We start from the raw sequence: 19007 nt of genomic DNA, 5'->3' as shown, positions 1-19007 counted from the left end.
TTATAGGTTATGGATATTCTCCATGCAATGGGCCCTGACACTGTCGTGATCACAAGCTCTGATCTCCCCTCTGCTTTGGGGGACAATTACTTGGTGACCCTTGGCAGCCAGAGAAAGGGTGAGTGAGAATGTCTTTTATCAGGGATTGTTTGAAATAAACCGTCAATATGATTATCTAGATTTCACACTGCTCGGTTTGCATGAGGCTGGGTATTTGTGTTCTGTGCCTAATGGTTAAAACCTTTTTGCTGATGTGAGATTTGAATCCAAAATATTCCAAGTTTGAGTTCACAGCCCAGTCTAACAGTTCCTAGGCAGTTGGAATGTTTTCTTTTGTAATGAATATTGAAAAAAAGAGCCACAGCCCCTTGAGCCTCTTGCATTTTTTGGGGGGGAAAATGTGAAAGTGAAATAATATTGAAAACATTCCATATCTTTCCCTCAAGTTTTATTTTAAAAGATCGAGGGTACTATTTTCAAAAGCAGGGAAGTTCTCCCTGGTACTCATGCTAATATTTATCCCTCAATCAACATTCCCACAAGATTCCTCTGACTGGGCAGTCTTTAACACCCATCACCTAAGGTAATGAGAAGCTAATGGTGAGCTGCCTTCCTGAACTGCTGTAGTCCATATCGTATAGGTGCACGCACAATGCTGTTCAGAAGGGAGACTGCAGGATCTATTCTGCAGTGACCACTTGTAATCCATTAGGGATATGGACTAAGGGCATGCAGAAGGGATTAGTTTAATTTGGTGTCATGTTTGTCACAACATCATGGGTGGAAGGACCCTTTCCAGTGCTGTACTGTTCTATGTTCTCTATATTCTAACTCTCAGTGAACAAGTACACCACACTGACTATAACTACTGCTTGAGTTCCAAAATCTGGAACTTGATTTTCCACAGCCAGTGATGGCATCTGTTTGGGAAGTGTCCCTGATTTAAAAGAATGAAGGGGATTTCATTGAAACCTGTAAAATTCTAAGAATGCTAAACAGCGTGAACGTCGAACAGACGTTCCCAAAGATGGGGAGATGTCTGGAATCAGAGGTCACATAATAAGGATGGGATAAGCCAGTTAGGACTGAGATGGGAAATTTCTTCACCCCGAGAGCAATAAACCTTTGGAATTCACTCCCACCAAGTGGTTGACACAAAATCATTGAATGTTTTCAAGATAGAGTTGGATTTAGTTTTGAGTGCTAAATGGATCAAAGGATATGGGGAGAAAATGGGAAGAGGGTACTGTGTGGGATGATCATGTGAATAGCAGAGCAAGTGCCTTCTATGTTTACATGTCTGTGCTGAAATGGCTTCTGTTGTGCCAAAAGATCCTGTCAATCTAGTCTCCAATGTTAATTGTCTCTGGCTCAATCTCTGACCTTTCAGGTACATTTCACAAACTAACTGAAGAATTTCTCCTGCACACTGTTCTAAACCTCTTTAATCTGGTGTCTTTGGACCCTTGCTTTATACCCCTTAATACCTCAGAATGATTTGTTTCTGTCTCTATCCCATCCTTTCCCAATTGTGCTACTTCTGTCATCACTGTGATCTGCACAGCTCTTAAGGAAAAGTGAAGTTCTGCTTGTTTATATTTTCTTATAGCAGGAAGTATCTCTGTGAATCTGTGCTGCTCCCTCTTGAAATCCTCAAATTCTTCCCAAGTGTAAACCCCAGTACTCCACATAGCACATTGCTGAGAGCAGAATAAATAAAATATACAGGCCGTGATTATCTTGGTTTTTATATTCGACATGCTTTAAATAAAACCTAGAGTTTTGTTAGCTCTTTTTATTCACAGTTTCAGCAATGTGAGATGCTGACTTTAAAGTCCTCTGAACCTGTCCTTGGGCCTCCCTCACTCACATTCTTTTGTGTACAGTATGGCATTCATACAGTTACCATTACTGTTGTGATCAGTGATTGCAGGTGGTTCACGAGTGACTGAGCGAATCCGGATGGAGATTCCAAAGGTGGATGCTGTGTTTGTGGGCACAGGGGACTTATTTGCTGCGATGCTTCTGGCTTGGACACATCAGCATCCCAACAACCTGAAGGTAGGATTTACCTCACTGATCACTTGAGGGTGGGAAAGAAAACCAGCCCTGGAAAAGCTGATATTACTGGAACGGTTGTAATCTGGGTATGACATTGAATTTGAGCTGGGAGACAGACTGGAGGAATAATCACTCATTAGATGTGGGCGTAACAGGCTGGCCAACATTTATTGTCCATCACTAGTTGCCATTGAGAAGGTGGTGAGCTACCCTCTTGAATCTCTGTAGTCCATGTAGGTTGACCCATAATGCTAGTAGGGAAGGAGCAAAAGTTAGGATTTTGACCCAGCAACAGTGAAGGAATAGTGATATATTTTCACTTCAGGATGGTGAGTGTCTTGAGGGGGATCTTGCAGGGGGTGATGGGTTTGGAAAGTCTTGTCTGAGGATCTTTGGTGAATTTCTGCAGTGCATCTTGTAGGTAGTATACACTGCTGCTAACGTGTGTCAGTGGTGGAGGGAGTGGAGTTCAATTGAAATGGATATATTTCTGACACTGTAGTGGGATCCCCTAGTGATTGATATTGGGATGACTAATCTTTTTACATGGGTACATTTCCTAGACACACTTTTTTAATATCCCCATCAATGGCGAGACCAGCATGGGAGGTAATTGAGGCAGGACACATCACAACCTTTTTAAAAAGTATTTGGATGACCACTTGAAACGTCAGTATTCAAGTGCTGGAAAATGGGATTTGTGTAAATAGATTGGCACAGACTTGATGGGCTGAAGGGTCTTTGTGCTATAGGACTATGGTTTCTTATTCATTCTTAATTACCATAACAGTGGCTCATGTGGCCATTTCAAAGGGCAGTTCAGCATCAGCCACTGTACTGTCTAGCATCTGTTGTAATTCATTGGGGGAGACAGCTAGCAAATCGAACCCCATTATTCCTAGACCTGTCACAAATGTGAACATTTGATTAAATCACTGAATTGCCCAAATTTTCATTAAGAAATCTATTGTAAACAAACTGTATTTAACCAGTGGCAAAAAGAGACATGAATTGCTTTCTTATTTATAATTTAACCCTTTGTTTTAAGAAAAAGCCCCACAGACAGACACAGAGAGAGACACAGTCAAACAAAGTGTCAAGGCAAGACTGCAGAATATGTGGGAGGGGGAAAATCAAAGAAGCCAAAGACGTGCAGTTTAGAATCCGGATCACAGGCATCAAGGAGATTTTTTTTTGGTTCCTTCCTATTCTTTGTTGATTAGAGAAGGTTCTTTGCATACCAATGCTGTCTTTCATTTACTGGTTAAGAATCTACCCTTTTCAGTGTCTCTGAAATTGGTTTTATTTTTCTCCTTTTCTTTTCAATGGGAAAACTGCAGAGCACACAGTTTCCAAGGAAATCGAGTGAGAACAACGTGGAGATTGTGTTTTCTTTCTCCACGCAGGCAAGAGAGAGATTGAAGTCCTTCCTCTTCTGACAGCATTGCTCACATATAAGACTAGTCGTTTATGCCAAAAACCAGCCATACGGATAAGTGCACAACAAATGATGAATTGAAAGCAACAATCAGAGGCACGTCTCTGGGCAAAACAACCTTGAAAACAAACCTGCACTCCTCCGCATACACTTGCACAACCCCGCTGAGGATAGTAATATTATAGATACAACTCACTTCAACATTCAACATCTTCCAGAGTTTCTTTGCTTGAAAGCAAAACCCTTTCCCATCTTTTAGTTCACTGTCCAAAACAAGTGGTTGTTAACGTCATGTGTCAGCCAGAACATGAAAGAAGGGCTGAATTCCTTCCCAAAAGTTTCAGCAGCCCAATAACAGGCCATTGACTTCTTTATTTACTGAATTGTGTTTTTTGTATTTACATTCCCAATCACTGGTGGCACTTGAACTTGTACCTTTGGATCATTCAGGTCTCTGGGATACAAGTCCAGTAATGTCATCACACTCTCCTGGGTCAATACTCCCCAAATGTGGGGGAGAGTCCCAAACTCACTGACTGTTGCTGGGAATGTAGATGGACACTCTCTCGCTTGCGAGTGCTCTCCTGCTTTCACATGCTCTCGCCCTCCCTGGAGGACAGCGAAAACATAGTATACTGTAGCCAAGTTTACAGGGAGTATAACAACTGTTGGAAAGTCAACTTGTGAGAGGGATACAAACAGTTAACAAATGTTGATAGGTTAGCTAAGTTAAAGTTGGCAAATGGAAGATAATTTGGGAGAATGTGAAGTTCATTTTGGAACAGGGAACAAAAGGAACAATAACATGTAAATGGAGAAAGCAGCCTCCCAAGGGGAGTTGGGGTACTTGTGCATGAAATAAAGCTAGCACATGGGGCACTCCCTTTCATTAAGGAAAGGTGAGAGATAAATGGGAGGGCTCATTTACCTCTCCATTCCTCTGATGCTCCCAGCCTCATTCCTGAAGAAGGGCTTTTGCCTGAAATGTCGATTTTCCTGCTCCTCGGATGCTGCCTGACCTGCTGTGCTTTTCCAGCAGCAGACTCTCAACTCAGATCTCCAGCACCTGCAGGCCTCACTGTCTCTTGGAACCGAAAAGAATTAGAGGTGATCTCATTGAAACATATCTGACCCTTAAGTGGCTTGGCAGGGTAAATGCTGACAAGATTTGGGGGGGCATGGTGGCTCAGTGGTTCGCACTGCTGCCTCACAGCACCAGGGTTCCAGGTTCGATTCCAGCCTTGGGCAACTGTTTGTGTGGAGTTTGCACATTCTCCCCGTGTCTGTGTGGGTTTCCTCTGGGTGCTCCGGTCTCCTCCCACAGTCCAAAGATGTGCAGATTAGGTGGATTGGCTATGCTAAATTGCTCATAGTGTTAGGTGCATTAGTCAGAGGGAAATGGGTTTGGGTGGGTTACTTTTTGGAGGGTCAGTGTGGACTTGTTGGGCCAAAGGGCATGTTTCCACACTGTAGGGAATCTATTAAAAATAATTGATGTTTCATCAGAACATTAGATCTAGGAGCAAGACTAAGCAATTCTGCAGCATGAGCTTGCTGTGTCATTTGATATGATCATGGCTGATTGCATCTTAGCCTTAGCTGCCCTTTCATCAAACTGAAGTACTGAATTCCACAGATTCGTGAACCTTTGAGAAGTAATTTCTCCCCATCAATGGGAGTAGGGCCTTAAGGAGTGCAGTGGAACAAAGGGACCTTGGAGTTCAGATGCATGATTCTCCAGAAGTGGAGCGACAGGTAGACTGGGCAGTAAAGAAGGCTTTTGGCACACTGGCCTTCATCAGTCAGGGCAGTGAATATAGAAGTTGAGAAGTTATGTTGTGATTGTACAGGACGTTGGTGAGGCCGCACTTGGAGTATTATGTTCAGTTTTGGTCACCTTGCTATAGGAAGGATGTTATTAAACTGGAATGAGTGCAGAAGAAATTTACAAGGTTGTTGCCGGGACTCAACTGTCTAAGTTATCGGGAGAAGTTGGACAAGCTAGGACATTTTTCTTCAGAACGTAGGAAACTGAGGGAGGACCTTTATAGAAGTGTATAGGATCATGAGAGGCATGGATTGGATGAATCCACTCTTTTTCCAAGGATCAGTTTAAGGTTAGAGGGGAAAGAGTAAAAGGGAACCTGAGGGGCAGCTTTTTTATACAGAGTGTGATAGGCATATGGAATGAGCTGCTAGCAGAAGTGGTTGAGACGGGTACATTAACAGCAGTTAAAAGGTATTTGGATAAACACACGGACAGGGACAGATTAGAAGGATATGGGCCAAGTGCAGGGAAACGGGGTTAGTGTGGATGGACATTTTGGTCAGCACGGACCAGTTTGGGCCAAAGGGCCTGTCTCCGTGCTGTGGGGCTTTATGATTGTTTTAAATCTGACCTTCCACTCTAGATTGTCCTGTAAGAGAAAATATCCTTTCAGTCTACTTTGTCAATTCCCTTTAGCATCTTATCTCCCTCAATGAGATCTCCTCTCATCCTGTAAAATCCAGACAGTATAAGCCTAAACTGCTCAATCTCACTTCATAAAACAAGTCCCTCATCTCTGGAATCAATCCAATGAACTACCTCCAAAATAACTACATCCTTCCTCAGGTGAGGTGACCCATACACTTCGCAATACTCCAGATATGGGCTGTCACCAATGTATTGTACAGTTGCAGGAACAATTCCTTACTTGTGTATTCTGTGACTTTCACAATAAATGCCAAAATTCCCTTTGCCTTCCTTTTACCTGCTGGACCTGCAAACTGGTTTTCTGTGATTCATGCACCAGGACACCCATATCCCTCTGCGGTAAAGCACTCTGAAGTTTCTCTCCATTTAGATAATAAGTTGCCTTTTTATTGCTATTATCAAAATGAATAACCTCACATATATCCGTGTTAAACTTCATCTGCCCAATTTTGGCCCATTCCCTGAAACCGATCCACATCCATTCTGTAAATTTCTGATTTCTGCATTGTGACTTACTTTGCCACCTATTTTAGTGCCATCTGCAAAATTACCTATAGTATACTCTATCCCCGTAACTATGTCGTTAATATAGATTCTAAATAGTTGGGGGTGAAAAATGTGTTACTGGAAAAGCACAGCAGGTCAGGCAGCATCCAAGGAGCAGGAGAATCAATGTTTCAGGCATAAACCCTTCTTCAGGAAGAAGGGCTTATGCCCGAAACGTCGATTCTCCTGCTCCTTGGATGCTGCCTGATCTGCTGTGCTTTTCCAGCAACACATTTTTCAGCTCTGATCTCCAGCATCTGCAGTCCTCACTTTCTCCTAGTCTAAATAGTTGGGCTTCAAGGACCAAACCCTGTGACACCCCACTAGTTACAATTTGTCAATCAGAGGAAAACCCATTTATCCTGACTCTCTGCTTTCTGTTGGTTAGCTAATCCTCTGTCCAAGCTAATAAATTGCCCTAAACCCGTGTGATTTTATACCTGTTGACTTTTGTGCGGCACCTTATCAAATATCTTCTGGAATTCCAGGCATACATTATCTATAGAATCCCCATTATCCCTCTTGCTTGTTACATCTTCAAAGAACTCTAACAAAATAATCAATTATTCTTCACATAACTAAGCTGACTTTGGATTACATTTGGACTTTCCAAATGTCCTATTATTACTTCCTTAATAATGGATTCTAACAATGCCTGTTCTTTCAGAAGGTGACCAAACAGGTAGATGAGAGTAAGGCGGTTGATGTGGTGTATATGAATTTCAGCAAGGCGTTCGATAAGGTTCCCCACAGTCGGCTATTGTACAAAATGCGGAGGAATGGGATTGTGGGAGATATAGCAGTTTGGATCAGTAATTGGCTTGCTGAAAGAAGACAGAGGGTGGTGGTTGATGGAAAATGTTCATCCTGGAGTCCAGTTACCAGTGGTGTACTGCAAGGGTCGGTGTTGGGTCCACTGCTGTTCGTCATTTTTATAAACAACCTGGATAAGGGCGTAGAAGGGTGGGTTAGTAAATTTGCAGACAACACTAAGGTCGGTGAAGTTGTGGATAGTGACGAAAGATGTTGTAGGTTACAGAGAGACATAGATAAGCTGCAGAGCTGGGCTGAGAGGTGGCAAATGAAAATTAATGCGGACAAGTGTGAGGTGATTCACTTTGGTTGGAGTAACCGGAATGCAAAGTATTGGGCTAATGGTAAGATTCTTGGTAGTGTAGATGAGCAGAGAGATCTCGGTGTCCAGGTACACAGATCCTTGAAAGTTGCCACCCAGGTTGACAGGGTTGTTAAGAAGGCATACAGTGTTTTAGCTTTTATTAATAGAGGGATCGAGTTCCGGAACCATGAGGTTATGCTGCAGCTGTACAAAACTCTGGTGCAGCCGCACTTGGAGTACTGTGTACAGTTCTGGTCTCCACATTGAAAGGAGGATGTGGAAGCTTTGGAAAGGGTGCAGAGGAGATTTACTAGGATGTTGCCTGGTATGGAGAGAAAGTCTTACGAGGAAAGGCTGAGGGACTTGAGGCTGTTTTCGTTGGAGAGAAGAAGGTTGAAAGGTGACTTAATAGCGGCATATAAGATAATCAGAGGGTTTAATAGGGTGGACAGGGAGGTGAAAATGTGTTGCTGGAAAAGCGCAGCAGGTCAGGCGGCATCCAAGGAGCAGGAGATTCGACGTTTCGGGCATAAGCCCTTCTTCAGGAAAGGGAGGGCCTTTTTCCAAGTATGGTGACGGCGAGCATGAGGGGGCATAGCTTTAAATTGAGGGGTGATAGATATAGGACAGATGTCAGAGGTAGTTTCTTTACTCAGAGAGTAGTAAGGGTATCGAATGCTTTGCCTACAACGATAGTAGATTCGCCAACTTTAAGTACATTTAAGTCATCATTGAACAAGCATATGGACGTACGTGGAATAGTGTAGGTGGGATGGGTTTCAGAGTCGGCACAACATCAAGGGCCGAAGGGCCTGTACTGTGCTGTAATGTTCTATGTTCTATATGCATGTTAAACTAACTGGTTTGTAGTTTCCTACTTGCTGGCTTCCTTTTTTAATACTGGTGTTATATTAGTATTTTTCAATCCTCTTGGATCCTGAAATCGGGAAGTTTTGGAATATTCTAATCAATGAATCCACTATCTCTGCTGTCACTTAAGATCTTAGGAATTAGGCCATCACACTATGCAATCTCGTTGGCCTTCAGTCATTTGCTCAATATATTTCCATAGTGGTAATGATTGTTCTAGGTTCCTCCTTTTCCATAACCTTTGCATGACTTGTTACTATTGAGATGGTATTGGTGTCCTCCACCATGAAAATTCAGGCAAAATGTTGATTTAGTGACCATGCCCTTCTTGTATTCCCTATAATTAACTGCCCGACCTCATCCTCTATCAGACCAACATTCACTTTAGCTACTCTCTTCCCTTTTACATACTTAAAGAAGCTTTTGCTATCTGTTTTTATATTTTGCACTAGTTTTTTCATAATGTACCTTTGCTCTCCATATTTTTTTAGTCACCCTTTGTTGATCTTTAAAAGTTTCTCAATCTCCCAGTTGCCATTCACCTTTGCAATATAGAATATCGAACAATAGAGCACAGAACAGGCCCTTCGGCCCTCGATATTGTGCCAACCTGTGAACTAATCTAAGCCCATCCCCCTACACTATCCCATCATCATCCATGTGTTTATCCCTTAACTCCTGTCTTTAGAGATAGTATACATAGTATGCCTTAACTTATTTTTAACTTCATTGCCATGTATGTTTTTCACCCCTCTTACAAGCTTTTTCCTTTTGTGGACTATTTTAGTTGGGGAGCAATTGGGAGCAAGTATCCCCTTAATATCTGCCATTGCTCATCAACTGTCCTACCTTTCAGCCTTTGTGTCTAGTCCACCAGGGCCAGATAAGGATGATATAGGAAGCAGGTTAACACGTGAGGCTTTATGTGTTGAGTTTAGGATTAAAAAGGAGCAGTCACCCTACGAAACATATACTATTCACGCCCAAATAATAAGGGAGATAGAATGTAAATGTAAACAAATTTCTGGCGGTAGAATTAAGAGAGCAAGAATAGTAGAGGACTTTATCCTACTATCAACTGGGTTACAAACAATACAAGGAGTATTAAGGGTGAAAAATTCAAGTCCTGTGTCCTTGAAATTTTTAAAACAATATGTGACAATGAGAGGAGGTGCAATTCTAGATTTATAGTATAGAGTCCTGGAACTGTACAGCATGGAAACAAACCCTTTCATCCATCCTGTCCATGCTAACCAGGTTTCCCAAACTAAACTGGTCCCATTTGTCTGCATTTGGCCCATATCCCTCTGAACCTTTCCTACTCATGTACCTGTCCAAATATCTTTTAAACATTGTAAATATACCTGCATTTACCACTGCCTCTGGTAGTTCATTCCACACAGAAACCACTCTGTGTATTAAAAAAAAAGTTGCCCCTTATGTCCTTTTTAAAACTTTCTCCCCTCACCTTAAAAATATGCTGCCTAATGTTGAACAGTGGGTGACCATATCGTTAGTTTGGTTAGGTTTAATATTATTATGGAAAAGGAGAGAGAGAAATCAGGAGGCACAGTTTTACACTGGGAAAGACATTTTCCAAAACTGAGGAGTGATTTGGCTGAGGTGAACGGGACAGGATTAGAACGGATAACTCTGTGTTAAACTAGTGGGAGGCGCTAAACAGTGAGATCCTCACAACACAAAACAGACACGACTCTCAAAATAAGAATGGTACTGGAGCCCCGTGGTTGGCGAGAAAAATACAGGGGGTGAAAGCACAGGGAAAGAAAGTTTATGGTAGTCACAAAAAGCTCAACCCTGCAGGTAACGTGGAGGAATATAGAAAGTACAGGGATCCACTGAGAAAAGAAATAAGGAAATCAAAGAGAGGGCACGTAAAAGTATTAACAAGCAAGATAAAGGAATCCCAAAGATGTTTTACCAGTTATATAAAGAGCAAAAAAGATAATTAAGGAAAAAGTGGGACCTATGAGAGATGAAGGAGGGAACTTGTGTAAATTTTTTTTAGATTAGATTACTTACAGTGTGGAAACAGGCCCTTCCGCCCAACAAGTCCACACCGACCTACCAAAGCGCAACCCACCCATACCCCTACATTTACCCCTTACCTAACACTACGGGCAATTTAGCATGGCCAATTCACCTGACCCGCACATCTTTGGACTGTGGGAGGAAACCCACGCAGACACGGGGAGAACGTGCAAACTCCACACAGTCTGTCGCCTGAGTCGAGAATTGAACCCGGGTCTCAGGCACTGTGAGGCAGCAGTGCTAACCACTGTGCCACCGTGCCGCCCACGGTAAAGATGCAGAGGATATGGGAAAAGTTTTAATTATCCACAAAGGAAAGGGATGATGTGGATACAGTAATCCAAGAGGAGCAGTGTGAAATATCGGACAAAATAATTAAAATGAGAGAGGAAGGGTAAGGAGTTGGAATCCTTGAAAGTGGATACGTCACCAGGGCTGGATGGATTGTTCCTTCAGATGTTGGAGGAGGTCAGGGAGGAAATACCAGATGCGCTGAGGATTACTTTCCAGTCTTCAGTAGACACAGGTGAGGTGCCAGAGGACTGGAGCAATGCAAATGTGGTTCCCTTATTTAAAAAGGAAATGCCCAACAATTAGAGGCCAGTTAGCTTTACTTTGGTGGTGTGCAATTTGTTAGAATCAATCCTGAGAGATTGGACAAATTGTTCCTTAGAAAGGCATGGACTGGTCAGGGATAGTCAGCATGGCTTTGTGAGGGCAGGCCATACCTTATGGAATTTGACTGAATTCTTTGAGGAACTGACGAGGAGGATCGGTGAGGGTTGTGCAGTGGATGTTGTCCACATGGATTGTAGTAAGGCATTTGACAAGGTCCCACGTGGTACACTGGTCAAAGAGGTAAAAGCCCATGGGATACAGAGTAATGTGTCAAATTGGATCCAAAGTTGGATTAATAAAAGGAAGCAAAGGGTAATGGGCGATGGCTTCCCTGGAGAATGGGAAGCTGTTTGAAATGGTGTTCCACAGGGACTGGGTGTTGGGACCCCTACTGTTTGTTTTAGACATGAATGATCTGGACCTGAAGGTGAGGAGAGGGAGGGGGTCCACAATTGGGAAATTTGCAGGTGACCCAACAATTGGCCGTGTAGCGGGTAGTGTAGAGGAAAGCTGTAAGCTCCACAATGCTATCGATGGGTTGGTGGGGTAGGCAGGAAGGTGGCAGATGGAGCTCAACTCTGATAAGTGTGAGGTAATACACTGAGGAAGGTCAGAGAGTAAAGGGGAATAGACAATAACCAGGAATATACCCAGAGGGGGAGATGGAGTGAGAGACCTTGGTGTGCAAGTGTACAGCTCCCCTAAAGGTAGCCGTCCAGCTAGATAATGTTATAAAGAAGGTAAATAGAATGCTCTCCTTCATTGGCAGAGATACCGAATACAGAAGTAGGGATATAAAGGTGACACTGTATAAGACATTAGGGAGGCCACAGCTGGAGTATTGTGTGTGGGTCTGGTCACCACATTACAGGATGGATGGAATTACTCTGGAGATTTACTGGAATATTGTCAGGGCTGGAGAACTGTAGCTACAGGGAGAGAATGGAGAGGTTGGAGTTGTTTTCCTTGGAACAGAGGAAGCTGAGGGGTGGCATGATTGAGGGATACAACATTGTGAGGGGTAGAGGGAAAGGAGCAGCTTGTTTCCTTCAGCAAAGACCAGAATTTATTGATTGAAGCTCAGTGGGGGCAGGTGGGGGGGGATGTGGGGGAAACCTTGTTTACACAGAGGGTAGTGGGTCTCCAGAATTCACTGCTTGTGTTGGTGATAAACTTTTTTTTTTCTTTTTCTTTAAGAAAAGTCCCTAGATCTATGCCTTAATGTAATAAGCTGCAGGGATATGGGATTAGAAAGGTCTTCTGGGTGTTTTTGGGTTGGCAAGGACAGGATGGGCCAAATGGCCTCCTTCTGTGCTGTATCATTTCTATGGTTCTAAGTCTTTCTGAGTATGTAATTACCTTTGTTTAACTCCAGAATATCAATGTGAACCTCCCAGTTTCCCAGCCTCCATGGGAGAATCTTGGACCAGAGGACATAGTTTCAGAATAAAGGGGGTCTGATTTGAAGTGTGACGAGGAGGAATTTTTTTCTTGGAGTTGAGAGTCTTTGGACTCCTTGCCGCAGAGAGCTGTGGGGTCGGTCCTTCTGTATACTTAAGGCTGAGATAGATTCTCAAGCATAGGGGGAACCATGGGTTATGAGGAGAAGGCAGGAAACTTGATATGAGGATCAACCATGACCCTATTGAATGGCAGACCACGCTTCAACAGCATACTACTGTTCCCTTTTCATGTGTTCATATTGAACAGACTGTCTCGATGTTTAACTGGCAAAATAAAAAACATTGGGTTTCCAAATGGAAGAAATATTAATTTCAAGAGCTGAGTATCAGTTCCTGGGATGGAATCAAGAGAGCACTCGATCCAAGAGCTTGATCTGCAGGTGAGCCCTGTCTTAGCTGCTGACCCTCACAGTACATCCTGAAACTAACTTTGACCCTGTCCCCAACATAGATTGCCTGTGAGAAGACAGTCTCTGCTCTTCAACACATTGTGACCCGGACGATCTCGAATGCAAAAGGTAGGCAAAGGCTAAGCTTGCTGTTCCTACACCCAGATTGTGGAGATACTGAGCTCCAAGGTGGGGGGTGTTGGTCAGTCTCGATTAGGTGGGGTTAAAGAGTACATGTGGGAGTGACATCTGTGCTTACATGACCCAGAACCATTCCTGTTCCTCATATTGATGTGAAGTTGTTCCTCAAAACCCTTAGTTCTACAGTTTCAGGGCAGAAACTGGTAATCTCCATTATCCTTGTACTGTCTGACCTCTGAGTGTTTGGGCAAATGTAGGGGAATTTCACAATTTACTTGCAGTTTGAAAGAGTTGAGAAGGCTTTACTCTGTATCAAACTCCATGCTGTCCCTGTCCTGAGTGTTTAATGGAGACAGGTCAGAGGTTGCAAAGGGAAGAGGAGCTTTACATGCTGATTAAAAGCTTAGAGGAAACTTTTTTTTTACATTTACACCTGTAAAGGTGGAACCTCCTGACACCAAATATGAACATCAAACCTTCCTCCCTGGATGCATAAGCTATTGGGCATTCCTCGCCTCTGGGCCACCAATGAGCTAATACTACCTCCTTGCCATATGGGGAGATAAAGCATGTCAGTACCAGATTTCACTTGGGATCAGAGTGTGCCAGCACCTTTGAGGATAAGAGCTGTTGCTTCACTTCCTTAAAAGCAATGGCTTGGCTACATGATAGTTTCCAAGGCTGACCCTTCTTTAAAGTTTAGAGGGAACTTTATTCTGTACCTAATCACATGCTGCACCTGGCCTGTATATGTTTGATTAGGACAGTGCAGGGGGATCTTTACTTACAGACTAAAAGCAGTAAGGGAGCTTTAGTCTGTATCTAATCCCATGCTGGTTCTGTCCTGGGAATGCTTGATGGGAACAGTGTTGAGGTAGCTTTCGCCAGTATCTGACCTTGTCCTGGGAGTGCTTGATGGGGTCAGTGTGTGTGTGGAGTTTTACTCGATGTAGCCTCTGACATGGTCTCCCTCACTAGCCTTCTTTCTCTTTTGTTGCAGCTTTGGCTGGACCAGGTAAGAAGCCAAGTGCAGCACAGTTGGAGCTGCGAGTGGTGCAGAGCAAGCGACAGATTGAAAACCCTGAGATAATAATCCATGCAACTACCATATAACCGTCTCAGCTGCATAGCACTGCTCCTGTGTAGCCATGCCAAGTACACCTGGGTATGGCGCCTGTTGGAAAGGTTTGTCCCCAAGTCTGAAAGGGATCATGGATCAGAGAGCTCTCTGTGTTGCTTGATCCTGCTGTACGGGGATAACTCTTTCTGGTGGGAATGCCTGAGACAGACAGGTAGAGATTGGATGTAATCATCCTCCCTTAGACTGCTGTCCATCTCTCCCTGCAGTTATGTTACACGGGAGCTGGGTATTTGCAGTTGCCTACTTGTTTTGGAACATCTGCCCATCTGATGTGTGCCCAGTTTGTCAATGTATGTGGAGTGACTCTGTGTACACGGTGTGGGATGAGAGGTCAGAGTGAGGACATCCTTGGCAGGGATGGGGATGCTGCTGGTAGTTGGGAATGTGTCGTGGATGGATGTACAATTAATAGGCACAACTGCAGGAAATGTTGCAGCAAAATGAATAATGTCAATATTTTGATGATGAATCATAAGGGAGTCCCTGGGCTGTGTTTCTATCAGATCCAGTACTGCTGATCCACACTATCCCCTGATGCTGATTGTGACCATGGGCTCAGGTAAATGGCCCTTTACCCTATAATACTGTCCAGTAACTCCCTCTCATTTGTTTATTCAATGATTTGAAGTTGATTGGCTGTTTGTGATAGTTTGCACCTGGATGGTTTATTGGATTTTAATTGGAGCGATAAAATTAAACACAAAGTACAGAAATGGGCCATCTGGCCCATCCAGGTCATGCTGGAGTTCATTCTGCACTCTAACCTCCTCCTCTACTTCCACACCCAAACCTACCACCATAAGCCGTTCTTCCTTTCTTCCATAGGAGTTTGGCTTCCCTGTGAATGTATTTATACTCTTTACTTCGAACACTCCCTCTGGCAGGAAACCTGACATTCTCACCCATTGTCCAAGTAAAGAAATATCATCTGTTTGTCAGAGGGTGTTTGAGGGAGGCATTGTAGAGGGAGCTTTAGTGTGTATCTGACCCCGTGCTGTCCCTGTCCTGGGAATGTTTGGGGACAGTGTAGAGTAAGCTTCACTTTGTACCTTATATGTATTAGAGAGATCCTCCTCTCCTCGTCCTTATGTTGTGATAATTGAAAGAATAGAATAGACCATCTGCAAGGCAGAGTAAAGCTGTAATGTCCCCCGTTTCCGGTCCATGTACTGTTCTCCTGACCCCCCCCCCCCAATTATATATTTGAGGTTGATTAGATTAAGCTGTCAATTCCACACTGAGTGAAGGCTCTGCATGTGCTCAGTCTGCCTGGGCTCTGAGACACAACTCAGCCAATGCCCAGGTTCTGAGAGCTGGGGAATGGGAAATGCTCTGAGGTGGTCTCCACAATGGCTGGAAGACTTTGAAATGAGATAGGTCAGAGGGTGGAAACCAACCAGAGCAAATTGTCAAACATTGCTCTATGACCTCTTGAATCTCTTTCCCCAGCTTCTGGGAGTGGGCATTTGGTGGTGGTGTCTGTCTGGGTTCCATGGTAATAAGAGGAAGAAGGTAACCACTCTGTGTGCTGTTGAACTTGTGAAGTCAGGGCTATATTGACTAACCTGTTTGCTTTGTGCCATCAATTGACAAACCTGTCGTTTTCCACCCCCTTCTTTCTTCACCCCCATCTTTCTTCACCCCCAACACCCTCAAGCTTCAGGTTCTGTGTTAGTTGCCTTGGATGGTATTCTTAAAGCCATTTGTCTGTCTGGTTTAGTGAGACAGAGCTTAGGATCACTTCCCTCTGGTCTCCCAGGGTGGACAAGAGGCTGGACTCCAGTCTCCTACCTCATTCTCAATGGTCTCAGTTCACACGGTTGATGATGAGACTGCTTGCACCTGGTTAGGGAATCTAGAACACAGGGATATGTGCTCAGAATAAGGGACCAATCACTTAGGACTAAGTTGAGAAATTTCTTCACTGGGATGGTGACTCTCTGGAATTCTCTAACCAGGGCTTTGTGGATGCTTCATCAGCCAATATATTTAAGGCTAGAGGAGACTGATCTTGGCTCTCGGGGAATCACAAGTGGTTAGGACAGTGGGGGTTAAGCTGGTGATCAGTCAAGATCATATTAGATAAAGGAGCAGGTCTGAGGAATGTTATGCTGTTCTCCTGCTTCTGTTACCCGTGATCCTGTGATAGGGACAGGGAGACAATGGGGACTAAGGGTTCTGAGTGATTCTGCTTCATGGAGAGGAAATGGCAGCTTTGGTTCCTGCCCCTGACCCTGCCTCCTATCAGTGTCCCTGCAGTTTGCAAGTTGGAGGGAGTGGTAATACTTGATGGCATAACATTCAATGTCAAATATTCCAATTATGCAAAAGTAATGTTCTGAAGCTGCTGGAAATCTGAAATTGCGGGCGGCACGGTGGCACAGTGGTTAGCACTGCTGCCTCACAGCACCTGAGACCCGGGTTCAATTCCCGACTCAGGCGACTGACTGTGTGGAGTTTGCAGCGGGCGGCACGGTGGCACAGTGGTTAGCACTGCTGCCTCACAGCACCTGAGACCCGGGTTCAATTCCCGACTCAGGCGACTGACTGTGTGGAGTTTGCAGCGGGCGGCACGGTGGCACAGTGGTTAGCACTGCTGCCTCACAGCACCTGAGACCCGGGTTCAATTCCCGACTCAGGCGACTGACTGTGTGGAGTTTGCACGTTCTCCCTGTGTCTGCGTGGGTTTCCTCCGGGTGCTCCGGTTTCCTCCCACAGTCCAAAGATGTGCGGGTCAGGTGAATTGGCCATGCTAAATTGCCCGTAGTGTTAGGTAAGGGGTAAATGTAGGGGTATGGGTGGGTTGCGCTTCGGCAGGTCGGTGTGGACTTGTTGGGCCGAAGGGCCTGTTTCCACACTGTAAGTCTAATCTAATCTAATCAAACAAACCCTGGAAATACTCAACAGGCGAATTAGCGTTTGTGCAGAGACAGGTTTTATTTTCTTGCATAAAACATCACATCAAGGTTAACTTGCTGCCCATTCCTAACTTGACAAGCTTGTTGAACTGCTGCGTTGAATCACTACAGTCAGTTGGATGAAAGGTCCCAGACCTGAAACTCTAACCCTTTTCTTCACTACACAGGCACTGCCTGACCTCCTGAGTATTTCTGACAATTTCTGTTTATTATCTTAGCAATGCACGCTGTTCATAAATCACACACACAATGGATCCATCCCCCAGAAAGGTAGACGGTATGCATGTGGGATCCCATCCCCCTGGGCAGAGACAGTGCCCTCTTTTAAAAAGATGAAGAGACAGCTTTAAGTACATTAATTTTACAGTTTAATTCTCAGTAAACCTGGAACTTTAATTGTAGATCACAGCACTAAAATTGATTGAAATCTGTGTTCAACCTCCTGAGATAGCAACTGTCTAAGTATTCTTAGGAGATGTAAAACAGTTTTATAATTAAAAATGATCTTGACTCCAGCAAACACAAACTCTTCTTGTTGGATGTTCCTTTATGATGGGAACTGCTTGCTGCTCAGTGAATGTTTGGTTTTCTCTGCTGGGGTCTTGTGTATAAGTGAGAAATGGAACTAGTTTGAGATATTTGTTTGATGGATCTTTATGCTCCTGCATTGGCTGTTCAGTAAAAGACAGCTGAACTCACATTGATAGTCACTGCTCATACAACGCACCTTAATAAAGCCGTCCTTCCTACCTGAGTTGTTACCTGCAGAAACCCATCTGTCTGTCATCAACAGTGTTGAGGCTGGTCCAATCTGTGGGTCATCTCTGGCTGGGAATAGTTCAGGATACTAAAGAGGCAAAACAAAATAGTGAGTAAACCTTGTGAATGTGAGTGTGTGCGTCTGTGCGTCAATATATATCCTGGGTAGGTGACTTAGTCTGTAATGTTTGTCTGTGTGTCTCGCTTTCTTAGATCCTGGCCAGGTGAGCTCCACTGACCTGCCCCCTCACTGCTCTGTTGCTGGGCACATAGTGATGCCACTTCTGTCCAGCTTTGGTCAGGAAGACTGCTCTTCCTCCTGGTTCAGCTCCCTCACCACTTGGGAAGATAACAGTTTACCTCGGCCAAACACAGATCAGGAAATCACAGGGTCCCAGATGGTCAGTGTTCAGAAGCTTTGACCTGTGCCTGTTGTGATAATGTAGGACTGATCCTGTAAGCTGTCAAGCTTGCAGTATCTGGGAGAATTTCTCTAGATTGTTGGTAGATTTTGTTGAGTCCTGCTTCCGACATTCAAACTCTGTGCTACATATGTTCCTGTACCGTCCAGTGTGTGCAGTATTAATATATCAAACTAATGAACTAAAATCAATCTTTTCAAATTAATTTACATATAAATATCTAAAGATTTATCTTTGACTGGAAATAAATCATTTATTTAATAAGATGTTGGATCTGTTGCATTTTCTTTTGAATACTTTTAGCTCTGTGGTGGGACGTGGGACATTTTAAAACAAAGCAAATTTTTCCACAGCTTGAATGTGGGTACTGCTGGCTGACCCAGGATTAGTTGCCCTTCAGAGGATGATGGTGAGCTGCTGCAGTCTGTGCTGTAGGTTAACACACAATACCCTTAAAGGGGGAATTTTGGGTTTTGACTCATTGACTGTAAAGAAATTGCTTTATTTCTGAGTCAGGGTGGTGAGTGAATTGGGGGGGAGTTGCAGGGCATGGTGTTCCCATGTATCTGCTGCCCTTGTCCTTTTAAGTGGAAGTG

At 43.9% G+C, this 19007-nt stretch overlaps 1 protein-coding gene across 1 annotated transcript in view; it reads left to right on the top strand.

Annotated features, from left to right (window-relative positions):
• The window catches only part of pdxka (pyridoxal (pyridoxine, vitamin B6) kinase a), a 30254-nt gene extending 11579 nt beyond the window's left edge, over positions 1-18675 (top strand). Inside the window, exons 8-11 of the mRNA XM_060833896.1 lie at positions 7-118; positions 1925-2061; positions 13093-13159; positions 14172-18675. Of these exons, the coding sequence (XP_060689879.1) occupies positions 7-118; positions 1925-2061; positions 13093-13159; positions 14172-14284 (429 nt within the window). The 3' untranslated portion in view covers positions 14285-18675. The remainder of the gene's footprint in view (positions 1-6; positions 119-1924; positions 2062-13092; positions 13160-14171) is intronic.
• The last annotated feature ends 332 nt before the right edge of the window (positions 18676-19007 follow it).

This window comes from Hemiscyllium ocellatum, chromosome 12 (assembly GCF_020745735.1).
Source record: "Hemiscyllium ocellatum isolate sHemOce1 chromosome 12, sHemOce1.pat.X.cur, whole genome shotgun sequence".
Taxonomy (NCBI): domain Eukaryota; kingdom Metazoa; phylum Chordata; class Chondrichthyes; order Orectolobiformes; family Hemiscylliidae; genus Hemiscyllium; species Hemiscyllium ocellatum.
This window is presented reverse-complemented; position numbering and strand designations above follow the sequence as displayed.